This window comes from Solanum tuberosum, unplaced genomic scaffold, assembly GCF_000226075.1.
Source record: "Solanum tuberosum cultivar DM 1-3 516 R44 unplaced genomic scaffold, SolTub_3.0 scf00055, whole genome shotgun sequence".
NCBI lineage: Eukaryota > Viridiplantae > Streptophyta > Magnoliopsida > Solanales > Solanaceae > Solanum > Solanum tuberosum.
The window spans coordinates 831,088-858,433 of record NW_006238981.1 but is presented as its reverse complement, the minus strand read 5'-3'; the positions used below and the strand labels follow the sequence as shown (position 1 = coordinate 858,433).

Genomic DNA, 27,346 nt, shown 5'->3' with positions numbered 1-27,346 from the left:
TCTCGCGCATCATATTAGTGTATCATGTATAAAATGTAATGTATCTTACTTAATGATTAATGTATCAGCGCTTATATTATGGTATCCGTTTGAGGGATTTCTGTAATTATAAACTTTTAAGGGATAAATTGTAATTTTACCTTAGAAGTATGTGATTTCTGTAATTTGCCCTTAAAAATATGTACTAAGTTTCATTTCAAAACTATTACACCCTCGATTGAAACTTACGCATGACTTAAAGTTATACTAAGTCATATATCAATTTTGTTCGTCATGAACTTGAGAAAACTAGAAAACACAGATGCGGCGCTGATTTAAGAATCTTTAAAAACACTTAAAAGCAAACACATGCAAATAGGGTGGCCGTTCGATATTCGCAAATTTTGGATTTGGTAATTCGGTAATTGATAGTTAAAAGTTGATATCAAATATTAATTTTTTAATTTTAATTCAGTAATTCAGTAATTGGTAAATTAAACTTTGATTTGATACAGTATTTGGTAATACCGTATTGAAGTTATAGCCGCTTGTAATATAAATTTAATAGAATTTCTCTAACTATTTTTATGTTTTTATATAAAGGCACGATATAATAGAAGATCAACAAGTAAGAAGACATTAAAAAAAGTGAATTTGATACAACTAAAAGACATATATATTTCGGTTGTTTATGTTTATTCTTTAATTTTCTCTTTGGACTTGTACTAATGAGTAATAGACATGTTGATATATGGTCTTTATTAAGTAAATAATTCGATATTCGGAAAAATACCAAATGCTGCTAATGTCTCATACCAAATCTAAATCCGAATATTATAATTCTAAAATTTAGTTCTGAATACCATGTCGAATATCGAATTACAGAATACCAAATTATCAAAAATTTCGATTCAATTCAATAATTCGATTTTTGATATTTTATACTCAATCCTACATTGGAGAAATTATACAATATCTACTCAGAAGAAGAAAGTAGATGTGCAGAGAACTTGAACTTTAAAAAAAAAAAGTATTTTGCAAAAGAAATTGGAAATTAATTTGTCTTAATTTCTTCCTAAATATATACAAGTTGGGCCAAATCGGATAAAGTGGGTATAGTTAAGCTATAAACGATGAATTAGATAGCCGAATAGTTTTCCTTTTTTATAATTATCCAATCAAACGAATGATCAGCAGCACCCCTAATTGGAATTCTGTAGCGACTTTTAACTAAGAAATAAATACACAATTGGTCCAAATAATGGAAGTAAACTAAACAATTAACCATTTAAAAATAATTTCCAAACACACGGAGCCATCCATTATGACCGCCGTTGCTTTTAGGTTCTAGAACATCGAAGCAGCCAGTCCTTTAGACCTCGTTTGGCTGGTTGTACTCATTGTGTCGTGTAATACGATATTAGTTTAAATATAATATTTATATAAATAATTATTTTAAATATATTATGTTATATCGTTTAATTTCATCTTAGATAACAATAAAAAGTTTCATTTTATATGATTGTGTCATTATTCTATTTTATACTATATTCTATCGTTTCATAGTAATTTTATTTGTATCATAATTTATTTAGTAGGTTTATCATAATGCACACATTATGTAATGACATAAAATAATATAATTTATTTAAATATTATATTTATTAAAATAATACAATACGATATAATATAATATAATATAATACATTGTAATACATAATGAAACAATATATAACGACCGAGAGAAGACCCAAAATAGTCCTTCATCTTTGGATTAAGACTCAAAGTCATCCTTGAGTTTTTACATGGAGCACTAATAGTCCCTCATGTTTACAATATTGATGCACTTTTCGTCCTTCCCTAAACTTTTGCCTATTTTTTAACATTAATTTTGTCCATAATTTTATGTAAGGAATGTCCCATCGTCTATTTCTATATTTAATAGAAATAATAACTCAAGGTGAGAAGAAAAATACTTTATTCTGTTCAGTAGAAATATTACTGCAGTTAAATTAAGAACATTTTAACATATGACATTGAAAGAAAAGAAAATTTTGTACTATTGCACGTGAAATAGTCATGATGAACCTCTCGACTTTACCTGCAATATGATTTTTATTAAACAAAACAAAGTGTTTTTCTTCTCACAATCTCTCACATGGAGTCATTATTTCTAATAAATATATAAAATGACGATTAAACATTTCATACATAAATTATGGATAAAATCAATGTTAAAAAATAGGCAAAATTTTGAAGGAGGACCAAAAGTGTACCAATATTGCAAACATGAATAACTATTAATGCTCCATATGAAAAATAAAGGATGACTTTGAATCTTAATCCAAAGATGAGGTAATATTTTGGGCTTTTCTCTATAACAACCATTCAAACGTGTGTTAACCGGATCATCCAAGAAGCTGCCTTTCCCCCTGAAAGTCAAAATTTTCCTCTTTATCTTTTTCTTCCTCCAATAATACTCTTTTATATTCTACAACTGACTTTTCCCGACTCAATAGAAAAATACTCTTTCCTCTGTTTCGTTTTTATATATATAAACCCAAAATACTCAACTCCCTAGATTCATTACTCCGCCTTCTCCGGCCGGCGAAAATTCCCACTAAAAGCTGCCATGGTTAACTTTAAAGCTATTTCCGTTAATCTCTTCCTATTAGTATTACTATGTCCGGCGTCAGCTCAGCCATCAAATTCCCCTGATTCCGAGAATCGGTTCGAGTACCCGAGTGTTAGTCCTGCTATGGCTATTATCATAGTGATACTTATTGCTGCTCTATTTTTCATTGCCTTCTTCTCAATTTACATACGCAACCGTGGTGCAACTAACGGAAGCATCCGTCAAACCTTCTCCATGCGACGGCGTACTGCTGCTGCAACTCGTGGACTTGAAGATTCCGTCATCGAAACTTTTCCTACCTTTACTTACGTCGAAGTAAAGGATCATCATATTGGGAAGGGAGCTTTGGAATGTGCGGTGTGTTTGAACGAATTTGAAGATGACGAAATGTTGCGTTTGATCCCGAAGTGTGATCACGTTTTTCACCCTGAATGCATCGATGCTTGGCTCAAATCTCATGTAACTTGCCCTGTTTGCCGAGCTGATCTTACTCCTAAACCTGATGAACCGGTGCCGGTTCAAACTCCTGACACGAACCGGGAATTGGGGCAAGAACAGGAGAATTTGCAGCAAAATAACGAAGTTTCGATTCAAATAGAGGTAGATGAGGATTTGATGTCACAGCAAGAGGAGAGCTCTGTTAGACCAGAAGTTAAACGAAATTTGAGTTTCAACGCGGTGAACCGGCCGCCGCGGTCTTTTTCTGTGAAGAGACCAAAGATGTTCAGCAAATTCAGGTCACATTCGACCGGTCACTCATTAGTGGTACCAGGGGAGAATTTAGACCGGTACACTCTTAGATTGCCGGAGAAGGTGAGGAAAGATGTAATGGACCGGGCTCTACTAAACCGGACAAGGAGCTGCGCAGTCACGCTACCAAGACACGGTAGCACCACAAGAGGGTACAGAGCCGGTCCGGGAGAGGGAAGCAACAGAGGTACAAGGTCATTCAAGAGAATTGACCGGTTCGACCCGGAAGCAAAATCAGACCGGTGGTTTCTCAAGATTGCACCACCATTCTTTACCAGAGGTTCATCAATGAAGTCACCAAAAGTAAGAGCTGATAACGAAGAAGCATCCACATCCCGTAGTAATGTGAAAGTAGCAGTAAAAATGCCGTCCTTCAAATGCCTGGAGCCGAAAGGTGATGAACCGGGTTTATTGGCAAATGACTCGGCTCGATCTCCAGTTTAAAGAATGTGGTAATTTCTGACTCGGGTTTAATTAAGCATGGCGGAAAGGGAAAACTTTTTGTTCGCCGGCAAATGTGGAGAACGCGTGGTCGATGCTAATGGGCTGGGCCCACCAACCTTTGAAACTTCCGCTATTGACTTTAATGCACATATATATAATGTCAAAAGTTGAATTCAAGGTTTTTGATTTCTAGAATATTCTTTAAAATGTTGATTAACTTTTATTATTTAAAAAACAAATAATTTTCAACTTTGGGTTTACCTGGGGTGATGAGATGGTGTTCAATAGTGTGTGTTTATCTAGATGGATGATGTAATACCCTAAACACAATGTAATTATACTATGTGTTACTTTGTTCTTGATTGATAGAGATATGATGGTTTTCCTCTTATTTTAAAGGCTTTAATGCATAATTTAATCCTTTTATTTTTCATGATATTCTATTTAGATTCTTGATCTAAGTTTTATTTCAATTGAACATCTCAACTCATAATAAAATGATTTAATTAGATATTTTTTATATTTAATTTTAATTTTGTGTGAATTTTCTTTCGTCTATTAGGTATAGTTAAGTTAATTACATAAAATATATCATTACTTCTAATCATATACATTCACCTAAAAGCTGTATAATTCCATGTATTTTCTACTTTATTAAAGTCGAGGGGTTCAATTGCAAATTTGAGGGCTGACCAAGTGTGTAAAGTCTTCAAATTTTCAATTTCCTTCATGAAAGGCGTAGCTTTAACTATTGTAAATCAACGAGTTGGAATTGGTCTTGGTTTATTAGTTTGCATTTAGTTGTTCAAAGAAAGTAACATCAAAGTCAAATTAATAATTTGTTAATTCATACAATTTTTCAAATTAAGATAGTGTAACTTCACATCAAAAGAGCATGTTGCGATGACATGTTGAACTCAATACGTTTTATATTGCTAGTGTTTAGGAACATGAATTACACGTTTATTCTTTATTATTATTATTATTATAATTTTTTGTTATAAAATAAGAAATATTTTAACAATATTAATTTTATCATTTGCGTTTCAAAATACTCTTGAACTATTTGAAAATGCTTAGAAATACTCCTCTTTCATTTATTTGGCTAAAAACATCCTTTTCTATCTTTATGCTTGTTTTCATAATAGGTGTTGCAATAAGAAGAAACATAAGTTGAGGTCGACAACAACTCCAAGTGGCGACATGGAATGGGTTGGTGGTGGTTAGATAAGGAAACCCTACATCTTACGAAGGTTATATGGACAAAGGAGGGATTTCGGGTTGGGCCGTTGTTTGGTTTCATTTTATATTTTATGTTTTGTTTTTTTTCCTTCCATTTTTGAGTATATTGGGCCTTTTTGTATAAATTCCAAATTTCTTAATAAAAGAGAGATCCGAGCTCTAAAAAAAATTGATTTAAAAAAATGTTTGAAAAGAAAAAAGGATGTATATTCGATTACTAAAATTACAATATCTCTAAATTTTATATAATTCAAATAGATTGACAATAAAATATTTAAGTATATAACACTAATGTGATGAATTTGATTTTGACATTAACGTCAAAACTTCAAATTGATAGAAAATACAAAGCACATATATGATAATATATGATTAGGCTTTCTTGAATTTTCACTATCTGATAAAAATGATGATAATTCATTATTATTTTATCGTGTTTGTAAAATCTATAACAAATAATTTTGTAATATCTGGTCAAATCAACTAATAAATACCTTTAATGAGAATATATGTTATTAAAGACAAATTTTAAAAATAAAGGAAGAAAAGAGACTCTACGTAGATGTCATATTTTTGCTTTCTCATTGCATGTTTTTAAAATGACTTTTGTTATAATTTATCCCGATAACATAATAAATAAATAATTAATATATCCTTCGAGATTAAAAGAATCAATGACTCCACGTAATTTTATATTTATTTTAAAATTTTCATGTTCATGTACATTGCTTATATGAAAAGATATTAAGTAATTTAATAAATAAATAACTAATATATCATTCGAGATGGCAAGAGTTAATGCTATAACTTTAATTTTTATATTCATATACATTGTATACATAAAAAGATAACTCGTTAATTTAATAAATTCACTTAAATGCATATATACACCTTTGTGCAGAATTGACGAACATTTTAGTAATTAGATTTTTAACTTTTTGATTTCTCACTTTTAATATAGTATAAAAAAAAGTGTATATATTTTGCTGAAAATCATGATTTTTCTATTTGACTATATTTTAAACATAATATATGTTAACTTTCACTCTAATATATGCTACTTTAAAAATACTATTATGTCACTATCAAAATTTATAAAATGTATGGTTCATCTTGGTCCAGTAAACCTCAAGATGAACCATAAATGAACCATAATACTTTTTAGGCTATGCTGATATAAAGTCCAAAAATGTATTACCACGTAATTTGTGCTTATCTTATAGATCGCTTCAGTTTTTTTTTTCCTCATAAAATGAGATTTGCCTAAAGTATTATATGCTCCTTCTTCGAAAATTTATCTAACTTAGAAATTTCTCAGAACTTTATTTCTATCTTTCTTTCATAAACGTGGTCACATATCTCAGCGTAAGGACTCTGATATCATGTTTGTCTCCGCCCAAATACGTGACTCATAATTTTGCTTATTAATCACAAACAGTTTTTAAAAATAAAAATGTTCTAAGAAAAAGTAGTACAAATATGAAACATAATGTTTTTGAGATGGCTTTTAAGTTTTTGCTGTATTTGTTATAATATACTATAATACTACTATAAAAGGAAAAAAAGTAATACTAGGACGATATACTATAAAAAACAATATTACCGACTTTAATAGAAAATTCAGAAAATATCTTGTACTAAAATATTACATTTGCGAGAAAGAAGAGAAATAAAAGGTTAACACATAGCAGAGAGGAGGGAAACACGATTGAAGGGGAAAATCCAGTTTTCTTTGCCTCCCTTTCAGCTTTCAAATCCGAAAAACCCTAATTATCTCTTCCGACTATGAGCTACCCTAATTACGACTCCAGATACGGTGATTCAGGCTCCTATCGACAGCGACGAAGGTAAATGTTCTCTACAATTGTTGATTTTTACATACTAATATGTTTCATTGATTACTCCGGTTCGTAATATAGTTTAATCTTGTGATTGGTATTCATTACTTGCTTGTGTGTGTTTGGATTGTAGTGACCTAATGGGTCCGCAGCCTTCCATGTATCCACGGCCTATGTCTGATGGAGGTGCCGCTAGCTACGGCCGTGGTGGGCCGCTTCCTTATGGAGGTCCTCAGGCAGGGGGTCCACCGCCTATGGATGGTGGTTCTAGAGGGGGTATGGGTGGATCTGGACGCGTTGGTGGTGGGTATCCACCTTTTGAGGGTGGGTTTCCAAGAGGGTCGGATATAGGCAGGTTTGGAGGTGGAGGAGTTGACAGAGTGGCTAATGGTGGTATGGGAGAACGGCCTGGGAGATTTGGTGCTGGGGCAAGCTACAGTGGAGGTAGGAGTGGTGGTGGGAGAGGAGGTAGGGGTTTTGATGGAGGCTACAGTGGTGGACGAGGAGGTGGAAGGTTTAGTTCGGACGGAGGACGTGGTAGTAGTGGCGGGAGAGGAGGTAGGCATGGGAGATCACGAGATGATCTTGACAACCTTACTCTTCCAAAGCAGGACTTTGGAAATTTGGTACCTTTTGAGAAGAACTTTTATGTTGAAAATCATGCGGTGAGGGCAATGACAGATCAGGAGGTTGCTCATTATCGTGCACGGCGTGACATTACCATTGAAGGACAGGATGTCCCTAGGCCAATTCAGATGTTCCATGAGGCCAACTTTCCTGGTATTACTTCTGTAGAACTAAATGTATTGATTAATTTAGCTAAATCTGTTGAAATTTGTCTGATTGAATTGGTGTGATAGATTATTGCCTCGAGGTTATTTCAAGACTAGGATTTGTTGAGCCAACACCTATCCAATCACAAGGATGGCCAATGGCTTTAAAGGGCAGAGACTTAATTGGAATTGCTGAAACCGGTTCTGGAAAGACTTTGGCATATTTATTGCCTGCTTTGGTCCATGTCAGTGCACAGCCCCGGTTGGGTTAGTATAACTTTTCCTTTTCCTTTTTATTTTTTATTGTTTAGACAGACTGGCTGGTTTTTATGACTGCCTCCTTTTTTATTTCTCTCCCCTGAAATCCAGCACAAGGTGATGGTCCAATTGTGCTGGTATTAGCACCTACAAGAGAATTAGCTGTTCAGATTCAAGAAGAAGCTGTCAAATTTGGATCACGTGCCAACATAAGAAGTACTTGCATTTATGGTGGTGCCCCAAAAGGACCTCAAATCCGTGACCTTAGAAGAGGTATTCATTTTTCTTGTTCATTAACTTGTTAGTATTAATTCCCTTTTTGCTAAACTGGTTTTATAACATGAAACTTCATGTCAGGAGTTGAAATTGTGATAGCAACCCCCGGTCGGTTAATAGATATGCTGGAAGCTCAACATACGAACCTGAAACGAGTGACATATCTTGTATTGGACGAGGCTGATCGAATGCTGGATATGGGGTTTGAGCCTCAAATAAGGAAACTAATTTCCCAGGCATGCACACTATGTTTTTCTATTTTATGATTTTAATTGATGAGAATCCGCTATTTAGCTCAATAATCATTTTGTGTCCTCATCTGTGTTAATACTTCATCATGTTTGTTCACTGTAGTGAGAAATAATATATCTTTTGGGACCTGCTTCAGTACAAATTTTCAACTTTCATTTTTATCTTGCGAGCTGCAGTTGGATGAGTGCATTGAGTGGAACTGTCTCTGACAGTTCAGTATGGGTATCTTTTTGTCTGACTTGGTCGGCAGTGGTTTAGCATTTTTTCTGGGGTTGTATATTAACCTTTTGAGCCATTATATGAGCAGAAAATAGAATGTTTTGCCAACTTCATATAATCGCTCTTCAGTTTGTAAATTTTACTAGGACCATGACTAAAATGTGAGAGAAAGAAGTTATCTTGACTGATTTGCTTGCTTGATTTTGCACCTTAAATATGGAAATTTTGCTGATTTGCTAGATTTGGGGTGTTGAAATGTTTCAAAAGTTTAAAGGGGTAAGGGAGATTCTGTTCTTTTGTTAAATGGGTAAAGGAGATGCAACACATTCATGTGACTTTTCTCTTCAAAGAGGTTTGAACAATATATTTATCAATCCATTGTAGTTTAGGTATTTTTATGAGAGTAGTCAGCAGTTTGCTTTGAACTTTGGTAAATAATGTCAGCTTTGACTTTTTGGATATTACCTTGTAATTGGGCTGGTCTCAAATGACTTTTGGTTCTTCTCATGTAACTTAATGCATGATTCAAGTATTTAACCATATATGTCACAGGCTTCACATTCTAAGCTTCTGCATTTTCTCCGGCTATGTTTGAAAGACGGATATTGCATGTGTTGTTTCTTCTCACTTTGTTGGATTGGGCACTAAAATGGTTTTGTTGTGTCTCAAATCCTCCTAACTGTATATGCTTTTTGTTCAAAATAGGTCGAAAATGCAATCTCTTTCTTAATTTCGTACATCTTCATGTTGTGTTACAGTGCATTTGTCTTGCTGGTATTCTGTTTTGTTGTGGTTGTCTTTGAATTATTACATCATTCTGGAAATTTCGCTGAGAGAAGCTCAGAATCTGAGGTTTAAGTATTTTGTGATGCTGCTGCAGATTAGACCAGATAGACAAACCTTGTATTGGAGTGCCACTTGGCCCAAGGAGGTTGAATCACTGGCCAGACAGTTTTTACGTAATCCCTACAAAGTAAGTAGTGAAGCCATTTTATAATGCTTAATTCTATATTATGTTAACATATCAGTGCGTCACAAGTAGGGTGTCAAATGGGCGGGTTGGGCTGGAATTGGGAGGGTTAAAATGGGCTGATCCACATTTACTCTAGCTAAAATGGGTTGGGCTGAAATAGGTTAAAAATTGGATTAGGTCATGACTTCTCTAATTTGACTCGCTTATGTATAACTACTAGTCATGTTGTCCACTGACTCGTCATGTGGTCAACTGGTTCTTGCCTTGTTTGATTTTTGCCTTTATGGGTCTTACTTTTAATTCTATCATCTTTGAGATATTAGTTTTACTTGCTTGTTCTTGTTTGTGCGTTAGTAGTGTTTATGTTTTGTGATCACCTTGTTTAGTTTATATTTGCTTTAGTGGGTTGGGTAAATGATGGCAAGTTAAGGTTTTGTTCTTGGTCTGGGATGGGGGAGAGGGACAAGTGAGAATCTTTCGACCCAATAGGAACTCTTGTTTATGGATTTTGGAGATCAAGAAGGAGAACAAGAAGAGGGCTGTGGATGACCGTCTGAGGATTAAATGGGGTAGCTTGACTATGGCTAGTGCCCTAGAGACAATGGAGAAGTTGATGTCTATGAGACTTGGGGGAGTAGCGGGGATGTAGACAGTATGTGGGATGATACTGCAGCTGCACTGGGGAGACAACTAGTGAGGTGTTGGGTGTCTCAAGAAGCTGATCTAGTGTGCATCGAGTGGACTAGTTGTGGAATGGGAAAGTTCAAGGGAAGGTGGAGGCAAAGAAAGGGGATTATGCGAAGTTGGTGAAGAGTAAGAATGAGGAAGAGAAGCAGACGAATAGGTAGAAGCCTAAATTGGCTAGGAAGGAGGCTAAGTTAGTGGTTATGGTGGCAAAACAACAACTTTTGAGCACTTATACGCAGAATTAAGGGACAAAGGTGGGAAAGTTATACATGCTAAGCTAAAGCTAGAGAGAGAAGGGTTCAGGACCTTGACCAAGTGAAATGTATTAAGGATGAGGATGGCAAAGTACGGTTGGATGAGGTACTCATTAGAAGGATATGGCAGATATACTTTCATACACTCTTGAACGAAGAGAGGGATAAAGGCATTGTGAGGGGGGTTTGGAGCGCACAGAAAGGTGGCGCCATTATGGTTATTGTAGGTGGATAAAGGTTAAGGAGGTTAAGGGTGTTATTCGTAGTATATGTAGGGGTAGAACAGCTGATCCAGACGAGATTTTGATGGATTTTTAAAAGAGCCAAACGGGGCAGGTATGGAGTGGCTAACTGAATCGTTTAATGTCATTTTCAAGACGACAAAGATGCCCGAAGCATGGTAATGAAGTATAATAGTTTAAGTTTACAGGAACAAGGATGACGTTTAGAATTGCAACAACTATAGTGGTATCAAGTTGTTAAGCCATACTGTGAGGGTTTGGAAATGGTGTTGGTGTGGAGGTTTAGGAGGATCGTGACTATTTCTAAGAACCAGTTCGGTTTCATTGTTTGAGGCTCAACCCCCATATCCAACATTCGGTCAGCCTCGTCCAATACGAGATAAGTGACTTCTTTCAAGTTTGTATGTTGAGCTTCCAGCATATCTATTAACCGACCAGGGGTTGCTATCACAATTTCAACTCCCGACATGAAGTTACATGTTTTAAAACCAGTTTGGCAAAAGGGATTTAATACTAACAAGTTAATGAACAAGGAAACCAAATACCTCTTCTAAAATCATGGATTTAAGGTCCTATTGGGGTACCACCATAAATGCAAGTACTTCTTATGTTGGCACGTGATCCAAATTTGACAGCATCTTCTTGGATCTGAACAACTTATTCTCTCGTAGGTGTTAATACTAGCACGATTGGACCATCACCTTGTGCTGGATTATAGGAGGAGGGGGGGGGGATCAAATAGGAGGCAGTAATAAAAACCAGCCAGTCTGTCTAAACAATAAAAACAAACAGGAAAAGAATCTACTAGGTATAATGAAAAATCAGTAACTAGTAGAAACGGCAATCTTGAAGAACGGAGGAACCGGGTGTTGGTTTTGCTAGTATCCAGACATTCTTGAACAGATAATGGAACCTGATCTTGAAGGTCTTAGAGAAGAGATACTTGACTTGCCAGACCTGGTCTTGGAGGTGGCTGTAATGACACCGGCTGTTGGTGGGTTACAATGAACGGTGAGAAGGGGAGAGACGCTTCGTTAAAAGCTCCTGTTTCAGTTAGTCAGAATTTGGGTCAACATCATTTTTTGGGTTCCGCTGGTGAACCAGATCTAGGGTTTCGGTTGTAGCTGAAAGGGATGAAGGGTTGGAAAATTGAGAAAGTAGAGCGGCAGGCCAAGAATAGGAATAAGTTTGCCCGTCACGTTCGATTGACGGAAATGTGAGGAATTTGCAGTAGACAGAGTCGGGGCAATATTTCTGAGCTTAATCAATATTTAGCCTAGTTATAGAAGGATGAAGGAAAAATATATAAGAAGTATATAGATACATATATATGCCAAGTTTTAGCATTCCTAGGCAGATTCATATTAACAAATGAAGAGATTTGTAAATTTATTGAAATCTTAAATATTCAAAATTGCCCTTATTAATAAAATGGGTAAGGTGCCACTAAATAGTTGCCAAATAAGGAAAGACAATATTCTTTTTGGAACAGGCCAAAAAGGAAAGAGTGCCACATAAATTGGAACAAAAGGAGTAATGAACTTCAGTATTCGTAAATTTCTGCTTTGATATAAGCATTTGTAAATAATGTAACAGATTCTCTAACTCAAGATTACTGTAGCAAATTCATTAATTCATATTTTAAAATGGGTTATGATTAAACGGGTTAAAAGTTATAGCCCATTATTAAAATATCTTGTGCCTAACCCATAAAATTTTAGTTAGGTCACTAATCGGCTACATTTGACACCCCTAGTCACAAGAAATCAGTGTTTTATACTATTTCAAAAAAAGAAATCAGTGTTTTATATTAGAGGGTTTGGAATGTGTTTAAATGTGCTTAACTTGTCAGGTCATCATTGGGTCTCCAGAATTGAAAGCAAATCAATCTATAAGGCAAGTCATTGAAGTTGTCACAGATTTAGAGAAATATAGCAGGTATGATCTAATAGCCACCAATATGTTACTCGATGGGTATGCTGTACAAATTTGATTGCTCATGGTTTTTTCATTTCACAGGTTGATTGGGCTTTTGAAAGAAGTGATGGATGGAAGTCGAATCCTAATATTTGTAGAAACAAAGAAAGGATGTGATCAAGTCACAAGACAATTGAGAATGGATGGATGGCCAGCTTTATCCATCCATGGTGATAAAAGCCAGGATGAGAGGGATTGGGTCCTTGCTGATTTCAAAACTGGAAGAAGTCCCATAATGATTGCCACTGATGTTGCTGCACGTGGTCTTGGTAGGACCAATCATGTTAAGGATTAGGATTTTTTTAGTCTGTCCATTTAGGGCTTTCACAGTAGAGCTAACGAGTCTCCGGCTGCTGTCAACTTTCCTGAGTAAATAATCTGTGGTTTGGGCCGATAGCTAGGGGCACGTTAACCACAATAACAGTGTTTTTGCACCATAAGCAGGAGAGATTATAGGATTTATGGGATTAGAACCATTAGTTGAATTTCAATAGAACTTCAGCAGGAGCTTAAGTAAACATGTCACACTCAGGTCCTTACTTTAAAAGCCACCACTAAAAAACCACACTTTGAGTTTAACTGCAATTTGATAGGGTTTTGGTTTCAGCTGGTGTTTGAGTTGTTTGAACACCAACTGCATCTCTCAAATTGTCCAGACATTGTTTCAGTTGATGAATCTAATCTCTTGATAAGATTTAAGGCAGAAATTGATAGTGATCCCTTTGAAAGGGTATTATGTGACCAGCTCTTGAGTAATCTCTAAAAAGGGATGTTTAAATAGGATGAAACTGCTCGTACAGTGAGTACTATGGTGATGTAATACTCTATGGGAATTGGGAATTGAAGGATTATATACTTCTAAAAATGATAATTCCTTTTTCGGTCTGTATTGGATGTTTGGTCATAAGAAAACGAGAGGTTGGGCATCTAATTTCAAATGTGGGAGTACACCTATTTAAGTTGGATATACTAGAAAATTAGAGTACCGAAAGAATCAATTTGCAAGTTGGTAAAGAGATCAATTAGTTTCAGAAAACCCGAGATCAAGAGTAGGTTACAAAAGGCTGCATGGTGAGTCCTATTCTCATTAGTGGACTTCGTTTACGCAGCCTTGGAAATTTGTCATACAAATTGCAAGTGATGTCTAATGTCTGTTGGCTTAGCATCACACCAAGAACTTGTAGCTTGTTCTTCTGATTATCTTATCCTCACAATCTAGAAAGAAATTAAGTTACAAGTAGAATTACCTGTACAGTTTCTTTTACATCTATGGGCTAACTGGGAATATGTATTTTTTTATTTATTTAATTGAAATCTATAGGAACTTGTGAGTATTACACTCATCACCCCATGCTTAGAGCGCACAAGCTAACTGAATATCTGATTGCATTTCTCTCCACACTAGAAAGTTGTTGGGTGGTTATGATACTGTTGGGACCGAGTGTTGCACCACTTTGTCTTGCTGATTAGTGGAGCATTTGAGCATTCAAGCTGAATGAATGGCCAATTGCTCTATTCAACATTTAGAAAGTAGGATGGTGGGTATAAAGGGGATATGTGAGTTCTTTCGGCTGAATTGGTTTTGGGTTTAAAACTATCGCCAACTGCCTTTGTGAAGAATAGGCATAAGAAGGAAACTGGAAACTGGTATAGAATGTGACACTTGAAATTCTAGCTGCTTATGTCAAATGAAGGTGTTAAACTGCATCGTGCAATTAGTGAATGATCATAAGAGATGCTCTTCCTCTATGTGGTTGGAAGAAAAGTAGTGTTTGTTATACTTTAGGAATTTTAAGCTTAGGGAGGTGACTTTTTCCCCAAAAGGGTATGTCTCACGTCATTTTGTCTAAGTAAGGTCGAGGTTAACGTTGCCCATCCACAGTTATGGAGCTGGTTGTCCTGACAGTCCGGTAGACTCATGCAAGATTATTGTGTCACTGGAATTGATTTTGCAAGTTCTGGTGGAGCTGCTCCTTATCCCTGCCAGGTTAAGGTGGGCACATTTATGTGAGAATGTGTTATCTTACATAATGATCACTTGGATCTCAGTAGTGCAGGGATAAGGTTGCAAGTATCTACTCTTTCACCAGTTGGGTGTGACTCGTGTTCTTTTTTCATTTGTTGCAGATGTCAAAGACATAAAGTGTGTTATCAACTATGATTTCCCTTCAAGTCTCGAGGATTATATTCATAGGATTGGCAGAACTGGACGTGCTGGTGCAACAGGAACTGCCTATACATTTTTCACTCACGCAAATGCCAAGTTTACCAGAGAGCTTATCAAGATCCTGCAGCAGGCAGGACAAATCGTTCCTCCTCAACTTTCTGCATTAGCAAGGTCTAGTGGTCATAGCACTGGAGGTTTGTGTTCAAATCCTCGAACTTTTTATGTATCGTATGCATGTAAATCCCAAATTGTGATCATGATAAATATAAAGAATTGATTTATTTGGCTTTTGCTTTCTTGCTGCAGGGAGCAATTTCAGGTCTAGAGGACGAGGTGGCTTTGGGAACCGGGGACAGAGATCTGGGTCTAATGTAATTCCTATTGGCGGTTCAAGAAGGCCTTGGTAGTTACTGAGTCTAGTATAGGAAATGTATACTAGACATAATTTTGGGATTTCTCTATGCTTTTTGCTTACAGTTGAAGCATATAGATTTTAGTTAAACTCATCTCTTTCCTTTGTTGTCTTGGTCGAGTTGGTTCATTAAACGGCCAGTTATTAGGAATTTGGATATGCAGATGGAGATAACATAGTTTGTGCAGGAATAGAATATTATGCTGTCTGGTGCTATATTTATACCCTTTTAAATTTAAATTCATTATGTTGTTTTGAGTAAGCATCAGTATGGTGATGCATTCGACAGTACTCGTTATTTAGCTGTTTAATTGACGCCTACTTGGCCAAAGGAATTTGTCATGAAATCTCAAATTGGTTATTTTAAAGGTATTCCACTATATGCCCTGAAAATCATCTTCGTTTGTAAATCAATTCTTACCGTAAAGGCTTAAACCCAATCGCAAAATCATTAACTAAAAGCTGGAGATGAACCAAATGAACTGTTGGCGGGAGTGTCATAATAACTTTTTTGAGGATTTAATAGCTGTATTATTTATTTCGTTTGGAAAATAAATCATTTTACATTTATTTTATCACTATTATATACTATTCGTTTGCAACATTCAGATTATTTATAATAACTAAGGGTTTTAAGTTAAACATAAAAGATGGATGAAGTGATTGTTCACAAAATCATCAGCGATGATGAGTATAAAATATACGTAAATTGGTATAATAGTTTGTATATAATTCATGTATGTTTATTAAATGTTTGGCCGATAAGTGTAATTCGGCCAATTTTTCATACGGAAGACTAGAGATTCTGGAAAGACACAAAGTTATAATTTCTTTTATATCTAAAAATGGATGCGAAACTATCAAAGCCCAAATTAGTTAAAAGCTTACGGGAGGCCCAAGCCCAAAAAGCTCTTCCATCTATAAATCTCTGAAACCCTAATTTCTCCTCACTCCTCTAGGGTTTTTCACCTAGTTCCCCATTCCCCTCTCCCCTTTCCTCTTTTGCAGCCGACGGAGAAATGACGACCCGTTTCAAGAAGAACAGGAAGAAGAGAGGTCACGTCAGTGCCGGACACGGACGTGTCGGTAAGCACAGGAAGCATCCAGGTGGTCGTGGTAATGCCGGAGGTATGCACCATCACCGTATCCTTTTCGACAAGTACCATCCTGGTTACTTCGGAAAGGTAGGTATGCGTTACTTCCACAAACTCCGCAATAAGTTCTATTGCCCTACTGTCAACATCGACACGCTCTGGTCACTTGTCCCTCAAGAGGTGAAGGACAAGGCTGCTGCTAGTAAGGGCAGTGCTCCTGTGATCGATGTTACCCAGTATGGTTACTTCAAGGTATTGGGTAAGGGTGTTTTGCCGGAAAACCAGGCTGTGGTGGTGAAGGCTAAGCTTATTTCAAAGAATGCTGAGAAGAAGATTAAGGAGGGTGGTGGTGCCGTTGTGCTCACTGCTTAGGTTTGCTTTTCTTCGTAGTTTTTGGTCGCCGATCTCAACTGGTTTGGGATTAAGGCTTAGTTATCTTCAATTTTGTTTTTGATTATTAAGGGATGTTTAAACTTGAGTATCACTGTGTTTTTTACTTTGAAATACATTTGGATTCTGATATTGTCTATGCGTTTTGCTTGTTCAATTGGATGCGATCTTCCCTTTTGAGTCACTTCTAGCACATACTTTGGCACATAATGTCCTATTTATTAACTAATGTTAATGTCACTTTGTGGTTTTGTGCGTTTTTGCGATCCTGTTTTTGATCATTGACGAAGCACACATTGATGTGCTTTGTGTGATTGACTACTGTCTAACCATGTTAGATGATTAATTTGTTTTTTTTGAATGCGGTGTCAATATTTGTAAATTGGGTATATCATTTTTTGTGCACGCAAGTTAGTTTTAGCAATTCTTGTCTCAGTTTTTAACTATGGCATTCCAATTAATGGAATGTGTGGTACTTGAATTCGTCTTTCTAGTGCAAGTTTTACCTTGGCTTATGATTTTGATCACTAAGTTTGGGAGAGTGTGCAGTAAATGATCAGTTAGGAGTTGATTCAAATTCTCATTGTTGTTTGAAACTTTAAACTTTGAATTGGTATCAGTCTGTTACTTGCACCACCATCACCACCAACATTTATTGTGTAATCCCACAATCCGTGTTTTGGAATGGTAGGACATATTCAGACATACCTTCTACCTATGCATGTTACAACCATTAGTCTATTAGGGGTTGTTTGGTATAGGGGAAGGATAGACAAAGTGAATCCATTGATTGGGATATCTCGTGGGATTAGTTAATCCACCATATATATCTCATCACTATAGTGTAAATAGTGGAATATAATCCTGGACTCTAACTAATACCTCTAAGCAAACACATGTATTTTATCCTGTATCCCTCTTATGGAATCACTCCTAAATGTGGGTTATAGTAAGTCTACGCTCTGATTTTCCATTTGGATTTGCTTTCAGCACTTGCACAATTATATTTTGTTTTGGGATGATGATGATGTTAGAGTGGGATGGGAATGATAGGCTTGAATATGAGTGATGACCTTGGGATTTAAAATTGTGCACTTTACTCCAGATCCCAGTGTCTGTGTTCTGTTCTTTGAAACCCTACAGCTTTTTTTTATATGGTGTGTTGGGAGTATACATTTTATTCTTGCTCAATCTTTTGGGATGCTTACCTTTTTTGTGTTCTTCTATGGCCATGCAATCTATCTTTTTGTTTCGTGCCCCTCTCGTTCTGGAGTCATACCTGCACTTGTTTAAAAGTTTGTATAAATTGCACAAAGAGATGCGTCATGTAAGATGTTGAAATCTGCTGGCTGATTGACTTTTAGGTTCTTGGAATATCACGCATTCACTATTTTAATGCATCCGGCTACATTAGGGCCTTATCCAGGGATCATTCAACTTTCAGGACTATAGGAAATACGGGTTATAATTTCAATAGAACAATTTGAAGTAGACCTTGTAAAAGGAAGAGTTTCTACCATGACAATAACTATCAGGACTACAGGAAATACCGGTTATAATTTCAATAGAAAGTGTGAAGTAGACCTTGTAAAAAGGAAGAGTTTCTACAATGTGAAGTAGACCTTGTAAAAGGAAGAGTTTCTACCATGACAATTTATCCCCCTAAAAGAAAAAAAAACTTATTAATATTTTAATCAAAACATCATTCCATCATGTTTTTGAGGCATATAACAAAAACATGAAGTCCAATGATAAGTGAAAAAGTAAAATTTATGTCATATATTTTAAAAAGAAATATTATACAATATATAATCACTCTTACAGTGTTACCAAATAGTAATATGCGATACTACAACTTGTTATTTGAGTTACTCTCAATCTTCTTATTTCTATATATTAAAAAAACTATAAAGTATCATTCATTTATTCAAGAATCACGAGGGTCAACAATATTAAATAAAGAATTTAACACATAATTTGTGTAAGATCTGTTAGGTGTTGGGCGTGCTTAGGGCATGCAATCGGGTGCTTAGGGAGTAAGTCTTAAGAACTAAGCCCAACACTTGAGTCTCGGGATGTTTTTGCTAGATCCCCCCTTGAGGCGAGTCCAAACAAAGTCTTTTAAAACACTGCTAGTTAGTGTCTGCTTTGAGTGGATTAGATAGTTTGCTGGAGTCTAGCCATGGTTATTCGGAAACTGAGGTAACTACTGAATTATGTTAAGGATTGTGACTAGTTTGCTAACTTTCCCTTGTATCTATGAACCCAGGACTGGTTAAATCTTACATTGAGTAACAAGGACCATTAGCTCCTCAAATTGGGCCAGTCCGTGGCGTTGAGGCCCAGTGGGTTACCTAATTAAAATCTGATTATTGGTGAAAGAATAACAAGACCCCATGTATAGGAAAAAGTGACATTATTCTGAGTTCTGTTCACAACTGTTATTAGTCCTACAAGGAGGAATTCCAAATGAATTATGACATAAATACCTAAACATTCTCCTTTTATACCACATTTCATATCTGTTGGCCAACACCCAACATACAAAATCCTACAAATCTTAACAATAAATGGTTCTTTTCGAAACAATGCTGGATACAGTGTTAGGGAATTCTCTGTTTAAATACACCTATCCAACTTTAATATATACCAAAAAAGTAAATTTAGCAGCAACTTTTTCGATGCATCTCTGTGAAAGATTCATATATCTGCATTTGTGATATGCTGTGAACATTTTTACAGGTCAAGTCCTCTCTACTAGTAATATTGACAATTTAACTAATTCGTTTATGGTCAATGTGTCCAGCTAACCCAATTTCTTCGTTATGGAATTGACGAAGACTCTATGGTTTTTGACTTTTCGTTAACGTAGTGAATGTGATGTTTTAATTGAAAGAATAAATCAAGTGGGTACGTAATACTTACAAAAGTTCCTTCATATTACTCCATCATTTCAATGTAGGTTCATATAATAAAAAGGTTCCCCAGCAGTCAGAAGCTGCAGGTCTGGGCATTTGACAAAATGTGCACAATTTCATAAACATTTTGTACCTTTCTTATGGAATTTTGCCAGGAAAGTTACCTTATGACCCTTAAAAATTAAAATTAGAAGTTTCAACACTTGAGCTCTAGTATTATTATGTTATAGAATTGGAGTAACCACTTAAAAATTGAATTAAAAAACATATATCCTTTTTGAATTTCTAGAAACAAAAAAGGCAAACAAATTTATAAAGAACTACAGAATCAAATATCTTTTTTTTTTTAAAAAAAAAAATCATAGTAAAGTACACGTTCATGAATAGTTAGGGGAACAGTCCTTTTTTTTTTACGCGTTTTGTCCTTGTTTTTTTTTTCCTGAAGTAAACTAAGACGAACTTATTAAAAATTCTTATCATTTGTACTTTTTCTTTTCCTTTTTGGATTAGAGAGGAAAACGTTCAAGCTCAATGTTTGGTGATGTGAATACGACTACACAAGTGGCATCACGGGTTCAGTTTTCAATTCCCAATTTGCCACGACTCCTCTAATTACAGACAAAGTGTTAGAAAACGTAACGTTTATCAATACATAATAGGACGTTTTTATTTATAATATATAATAATAATTCTAATCTATTTCAACATATTTTATTTTGAAAATTATATCTTATCGAAAAAGTAAGCCTAGAATATTCATAATATAAAAAAATAGGCAAAACTGTTCAAATGATCAACCAATCATTAAGTATTCTACCCACTTAACCACTCGAATAAGTCTCACTTAGTATTCGACCATGCTCTTTTGACTCATTCTTCGGTCTATCACAATTTGGTCATCACTTCATTACCACACGAATTTCCTCTAAAATCATATATGATAATACCCATTGACTCATGTGGAATTATGATTCATCCAACTGTTTAATACAAATTACTTTTATGAAAGTACTACGAAATCAATTAAACAAATGTAGTAATTAAGTGTTTTTAAAGAACACAAGTAGCATTATTTTTCTTTAAGTAAAAGGAAGTTATGTCAGCATGTCTTAAGCACTGTATTAAAAAATTGCTGCTAGATTTCTATTACATTCTCTTCCCCAATTTTTGAACAGTTGAACACCTTTACCAAATTAATGGCGGAAGAAGAGAAATCAGTGCAAGAAGAGCTTTCACTTCCGATTTTACTAGCTGACAGAGTAATCAAATCTGCTCAAGAAGCCGAATCCTCAAAAGTAGAATGCGCCGATCTCGCACGCCACGCTACTCAGCTGAGCCAGTTTCTCCGATCAACTGTTCGGCTCACCAGTTCTTCACAATCCCAGTCTCTTTACGACCGGCCCATCCGCCGGATAACTTCTGAAGTCACCAAAACTCTTGAACGAGCACTTACTCTTGTACGCAAGTGCCGTCACAAGCCTAATCTACTCCGTCATGTTCTTGCCATCACTTCCACCACTGATTTCCGGAAAGTTTCTATTCTTCTAGAAAATTCCATCGCCGACGTGACGTGGCTGTTATCCATCTTCGACCCGGAAGCTGGCCCGACACTTTCCCTTCCTCCTATTGCTAGTAACGATCCGATTTTGGCTTGGGTTTGGTCTTATATTGCTACTATTCAAATGGGTAATCTTCAGCACCGAATTGATGCTGCTCAGGCATTAGCTACCTTAGCTCTCGATAATGACCGGAACAAGAAAATGATTGTGGAAGAGAACGGAATTCCGCCTTTATTGAAGTTACTGAAGGAGAGCAGTTCAGCAGAAGCACAAATTGCTGCGGCTACTACTTTGTACAACTTGGCTGATGATGAGGAAAGAGTGAGGGCAATAGCAAATGATCTTGGTGTTCAAATTATTGTCAAGGTGCTTGCGGAATCGCCCATGAGAGTTCAAATTCATGTGGCTAATTTGGTCTCGAGGATGGCTGATTTGGACTTGTATGCCCAGGAAGAATTTGGGAGGGAGAATATAACGAGGCCATTGGTGATTCATTTAGGAATGGATGTAGTTCTGGATGAACCCAAAGACGCACCGCCCCGTAAGACTCCTAGTTTGCATTCTTTAGTTCAAATAAATAAGGAGATGGCCAGGAATAATTATAGTGGACATTCTAATTCTATGGATGGGAGCAGTAGGGGCGGGCATTACAGTAATAAGAAGGAGAAAGATAGGGAATTGGAGCCTCCTGAGGTGAAAGCTAAGCTTAAGGTAAGTTGCGCGATGGCACTGTGGAAATTGGCTAAAGGTAGTTTGTTGAATAGCAGGAAGATCACTGAGACTAAAGCTTTGCTTTGTTTGGCAAAGATTATTGAGAAGGAGAAGGGGGAATTGCAGATTAATTGTCTGATGACAGTGATGGAATTGGCTGCAGTTGCAGAGTCTAATGCTGAACTTAGACGAGTGGCGTTCAAGCCTACTTCACCTGCTGGAAAAGCGGTTATTGATCAGCTATTGAGGGTGATAAATGAGGAAACTGATGCTCCATTAGTGATTCCGGCTATTAAGGCGATTGGGTCGTTGGCTAGGACATTTCCTGCAAAGGACACGAGAATCGTGGAGCATATAGTCGGTAAACTTGGGCATAGAAATACTGATGTTGCTGTGGAAGCATGTATTGCTTTGGGGAAATTTGCATGTCCGGACAATTTTAATTGTGTGGAGCACTCGAAGGCAATTGTTGAATATGATGGAGTTCCAAAGCTGATGAATTTGCTGAGGTATGACCGAGGGCAGGTGCCCGAGCTCCAACTGCTCTGCTACCTTGCTTTGCACGTAGGTAATAGTAAGGCCCTTGAGCAAGCAAAAGCCCTGAGCATCCTTGAGGGTGCTGCTCGTCATGTAGTTGCTCAGCGTCCTGATTTAAGGGAGTTGTTTGCCAAGGCGATCCACCATCTTACTCTTTATCAAATTGGAGGTCATATGCATAGACAGGCTTAATGCTTCATTGTTCGGATTCCTATCCAAGCAGAATGTCCTTAGCACTCCATGCTTCTCAAATAATCAGGTTTGAAGCACTGTCCTGACGAAGTCTTTTATTGTATTCCTGCAGAATTGTCAGCTTCAAACCTTGTTCTCTGAAACTGTTGTCGAAGCTACATTTTAGGTACGTGTTCAGACGAATCCAGTAGCTTTTGCTTAGACTGTATTTGTATTAGGAAATCGATAAAATATGTATAAATATTTAGTTGGGAATCCAGTAACCAAAATAAGTTATGGGCTCGGTGGCAAGTTCAAAACCCATAAACTTCAAATGCTGGCTCGTCTTTGTGTGCATTGTAACCTAATAAAATGTTACATTTTTGTCTAAAGGTATATAGTCTTGTAGGTCACCTAGGTTAACTGGCTAGTTATGCTATTAGCCAAAATCTTGGTTCGCGTTGCTCCCAAAACAATGTTTGTCACTCTCCCACACCTATGTGATGGAGATGCATTATGCCAACTATTTTATGTATTCCATTAAAAGTAGCATCCAGGGGATGCAAACTGATTTAAAAAACAGAGCAAGTCTCCTCTAAAGCATCTAATGGAGTTCCCTCCAATGAAGCAGTTCTTGAGTAAATTTTGGCCGCTAATGGAGGTTCAATATCGTCATTGTGGTGCTCTCATTATTTCCAGGCCAAATATATCATAAAATGATGTTAATTGGTCGTTGGCCATAACCGTTCTTCTCACTTGTCTTATTAGTGTTTGGTAAGCAAGTTTAAGATGATGTAACAAAGGACAATGCCATTGTAAGGGTCATAAACATTCAGCTGCTTGATTTAGTATATGTATAAGGCAACATTGTTTCTCTGAAAGTTATTTTTTCTTGGTACTCTTCTGCTTGACCTTTTGCATATCCTTGGACTATGATGCATAGTGCTTTTATTGGTTGGGTTGGGGGTATTGCAGTTCTCCAGTGTACATTCAGTGGGGAAATGACAAACTCCTGCTGAAAACGTAATAACATGATAAGAGTTGTAGTTTAAATGAAAGAAAATGGTTGACAATTAAAATCGTATTTGTATAATTTAAACTTCATGTGTCTAGCTTGTTGTGAATCATTCTTCGGAAAACAAATGGTGTAAAGATAGGCTGCTTCATAGATCTTCTCCTTTAGTTGCATGGCTGCAGAGAGAACATTCCTTCAATTCTATGTGCTAATTGGCATATTTGTGGACGAAGTAAAATGCAGAATAATGATGTCTAAACAGCATGCAGAAACTAGCTATTTATGCTATAGTACTATTTTTCATATGTTTTATGTTCTCTAAGAGAAGATTGCATTTGTAATAAACCCTATCACTATCAACTTTGGTCAAATACTATTGGAAGCCCGAAATAGTTTTAAGTTACATACAGTCCGTGTAAATAATTTTTATACTAGCAGGTCATCCAAATGATATCCTATATGTAAGCCTCCTTTAAATGTCTGAGTTGACATCTTGAAAATAGCATATGTTACCTGTTACAAGAAGTAAAGATGATCTGATGGTATAAAAATTGTTTACCCTGACGGTGTATATTACTTTGAAATTGATCAATGTATAATTTGTGTACTTCACAATTACATTTCAGGTTCAGCTGTTGTTCTTTTATTGACAGGCTATTTGTAAGGTGACCCAATTTTTTTATTCACCTTAACCTTTTAAACTGACTGTTTTGAACACTTTTATGGTAAAGTCTATACAATAACCTTGATTGAAAATCGTTTTGCTCGTGTCAAATTGTGTCTAATAATACTTAATTAACTGTGTGGTGTTGCTATTACCTTAAACTAAGATATTCTCATATTAAAATATCCCTGGGAGTACCAGTGTTTCCGCCCTGCTATTTAAACTATATTTAATTAGTAGCTAGCTAGCTACTACATGCTCTTTCTCAGCTTCTTCTCTTCCTTCTCCTCCTCCATGTTGCCACAACCACAATGTAACAGTGACGAAGGTTTGTAAACCCGTCTTTTTTTTGTTTCTTGTTTTATATCATACAACAGCAACAACATATCCATGGTAATCCCACAATTGGGGTATGAGGAAGGTAGGGTGTACACAGACTTTATCTTACCTTTGTGGGGTAGAGGTTGTTGCTGATAGACCTTTGGCTCAAGAGTAAGGTTTTCGAAGCAGGTTTGCAAAAAATAATAATATGGCAGCAACAGAGTGAGAGATGAAGCAAGGAAGTAACAAATAGTAATATACATTGAAGAATAAAAGACTACAAGACTACTAAATACCAATACTGAGAAGCGGAAAGGACGAGACTAGCCCCCTCTCTCTTCTCAATCCTTTAAGCCAAAGTAAAAATTTAACTTCAAACACATATTTTTTCAACTACAGTCCCACATGTCTTAAAGAATGGACTCTGAATCTGAAAGTTTGTTTAAGAAAAAAGGATTGAAGCAATAATATCCACACAAAACAACACCCTAATTCATAAAAAAAAAAAAAAACAAACCCAGCCTATGTTTATAGCACCTTTGTATATTTATTATGTACATAGAAAAGAAGAAAACAGGAAACCAAGAATTGAGAAAAAAGAAAAAAAGAAGAGAAAGAACACAATAAACAAATCGAATTTACAGTTTAAATCTGCTGGAAAACATTTAGATTAGCCCCACTTAAATTCTTCAGTTAAGGAACTCAATGGATAATTACTCATAAAATCTCCAGAAGTACTGTTACCATATAGCTGATCTCTTTCTTGGCTTGGACTTGACTTTAATTCTTCATTCTTGATTCCAATGTAAGGATACTGAAACAGAGATTCCATTTTGTTCTCAATATCCCATGACAAGGCTTCACTGTTTTCCGACATCCCGTTTATCTGAATTCCAGCAGTGTTTTGATTGCTACACATATTTGAACTGTTGCTTGAACTCATTCTTGAAGTTGAGCTGCTACCAAAATCAGTTTCTGTCATCTGTCCATGTTCTAATTTTGTTACACTTGATGCTGAGCAAAACACATAATTTGGATTGTTCTCGAATTCGCTCTGTTGATCATGATATTGAGCTAACACTTCTGAATTATACTCACTCGGATTCGAATTGGATTGGAAATCAGGAACAAACAGAAGATCAAAGACTTGTTTACTTTCTGTAAATTGTCCATTGGCCATTTCATTAAGATGTGGTGGTATCTGCAGCATTGAGGTTTTATTTGTACAATTCTCTTCATCTTTGATTACTTGATTCTCCTTCAGTGGCTTGTGGGTATTTGGATCAATCCCCTGCTTCATTAACTTCTTCTTCAAACTCGAATTCCAGAAATTCTTTATCTCGTTATCCGTTCTCCCAGGTAATTGCGCAGCAATTTGTGCCCATCTGTCATATAAATAAAATTATTAGTTAACTACTTAAACAACCTAAACAGAATTACTAATGAAACTCTGTTTTGTATAAAGTACCTGTTTCCAAGAACTTGATGGAGACTAATTATCTTATCTTCTTCATCTTGTGAGAACATTCCTCTTTTAAGATCAGGCCTTAAGTAATTTATCCATCTCAATCTGCAACTTTTCCCACATCTTTGCAACCCTGCAACATTTCACACCATTAGTAAAAAATTGTACTAATAGGCAATAGCCCCTGCCGGCCGCCCGGGGATGGGGCAGAGCCAAAATTTTAACTTTATGAGTTCTGGATTTTAAAGAACGACTTCAGGAAGTTATAATAACTGGATTCTAAATTTGATATTTATACCTATTTAATGAGTTTCTTAACACAAATACATTGTTCGAGCAAAAGCTACTGGGTTCGGCCAACGATAAAAACAATATATAATTACCTGCTAATTTAGGGACTGAACTCCATGAGCCAATACCAAAATTGGTGATATAATTGCATAATTTTTCATCTTCTTCAGGTGACCACAATCCTTTCCTTAGCTTCTGCTTCACACTACAAGAATGGCGCCCCATTAATTTCTGCTCCCAAAGCTTTTAGCAGGGACTCTGTGTGTGTCTTATAGCTTAGATGATATAATTTACTTATAAAATTGGGATATTATAAAGTCATCAATATGAATTCTAGAGATGAATGAAAAATATGTAAGATAATAATCAATAATTTCAAGAAGTCTAGAGAAAAATCATACTTAGACCTCAAGCTAAGAGAGAGGAGAGAGAGACAAAGAAAGAATAAGAAGATAGGTGAGGCAAATCAAGTGGGTTTTAAGCAAATTTGGTGCTGCTTTCGAATCGGACTTGATTGAATGGTAAGTTATCTCTAAATTAAGATAAAAAGCTTCTGTATTCTAAAAAAATGCAGCTCAATGAATTCTTAGATAAATTATTTATACATATTTCGTGGTTGTTAATAGTAAGAAGACAATTATGTGTAGTTTAATAATCGCAATTATACTGTATGATTGAGTTTATGGAGTGTTACTCATTTGCATAATACTAATCATTTTCCTTAACAGACAATCGTACAGACAGATGTTGAAAATTAATAGGTGGCTAATGGGACCCTTTCATTTTTGTTTTTTTTTGTTTTACTAATAATCATGAGTTTAATTTTGTAATT

The 27,346-nt window shown here is 35.9% G+C and overlaps 5 protein-coding genes across 6 annotated transcripts; 4 read left to right on the top strand and 1 right to left on the bottom strand.

Moving 5' to 3' along the window:
- The first annotated feature begins 2,407 nt into the window (after nt 1-2,407).
- Nucleotides 2,408-4,199, top strand: LOC102578856 (E3 ubiquitin-protein ligase ATL6). Its single transcript, XM_006344398.2, has one exon. The coding sequence runs from the start codon at nt 2,612-2,614 to the stop codon at nt 3,806-3,808; it is 1,197 nt and encodes a 398-aa protein (XP_006344460.1). The 5' UTR covers nt 2,408-2,611; the 3' UTR covers nt 3,809-4,199.
- A 2,474-nt stretch (nt 4,200-6,673) lies between these two features.
- On the top strand, nt 6,674-15,640 carry LOC102578396 (DEAD-box ATP-dependent RNA helicase 20). Of its 2 annotated transcripts, none has more exons than XR_367049.2 (10): nt 6,674-6,897; nt 7,022-7,668; nt 7,749-7,928; nt 8,031-8,192; nt 8,277-8,431; nt 9,547-9,639; nt 12,675-12,760; nt 12,842-14,792; nt 14,927-15,160; nt 15,273-15,622. XR_367049.2 is itself a non-coding variant. In XM_006344397.2 (10 exons), exons 1-10 carry the CDS (start codon nt 6,836-6,838, stop codon nt 15,371-15,373), a joined length of 1,947 nt encoding a protein of 648 aa, XP_006344459.1. In that variant the 5' UTR covers nt 6,677-6,835; the 3' UTR covers nt 15,374-15,640. The 2 variants fall into 2 exon arrangements, 1 of the variants encoding a protein (XP_006344459.1); XM_006344397.2 differs by having other exon boundaries at nt 6,677-6,897; nt 12,842-13,068; nt 15,273-15,640.
- Nucleotides 15,641-16,318: 678 nt separating this feature from the next.
- On the top strand, nt 16,319-17,042 carry LOC102606393 (60S ribosomal protein L27a-3-like). Its single transcript, XM_006344396.2, has one exon. The coding sequence runs from the start codon at nt 16,398-16,400 to the stop codon at nt 16,842-16,844; it is 447 nt and encodes a 148-aa protein (XP_006344458.1). The 5' UTR covers nt 16,319-16,397; the 3' UTR covers nt 16,845-17,042.
- Nucleotides 17,043-20,754: 3,712 nt separating this feature from the next.
- Nucleotides 20,755-23,656, top strand: LOC107060064 (uncharacterized). Its single transcript, XM_015307389.1, has one exon. The coding sequence runs from the start codon at nt 20,977-20,979 to the stop codon at nt 22,777-22,779; it is 1,803 nt and encodes a 600-aa protein (XP_015162875.1). The 5' UTR covers nt 20,755-20,976; the 3' UTR covers nt 22,780-23,656.
- Nucleotides 23,657-25,375: 1,719 nt separating this feature from the next.
- Nucleotides 25,376-27,094, bottom strand: LOC102606052 (protein ODORANT1-like). Its single transcript, XM_006344395.2, has 3 exons — nt 26,607-27,094; nt 26,227-26,356; nt 25,376-26,143 (listed from the first exon to the last, which is right to left on the bottom strand). The coding sequence occupies exons 1-3, from the start codon at nt 26,737-26,739 to the stop codon at nt 25,429-25,431; spliced, it is 978 nt and encodes a 325-aa protein (XP_006344457.1). The 5' UTR covers nt 26,740-27,094; the 3' UTR covers nt 25,376-25,428.
- Nucleotides 27,095-27,346: the final 252 nt, after the last annotated feature.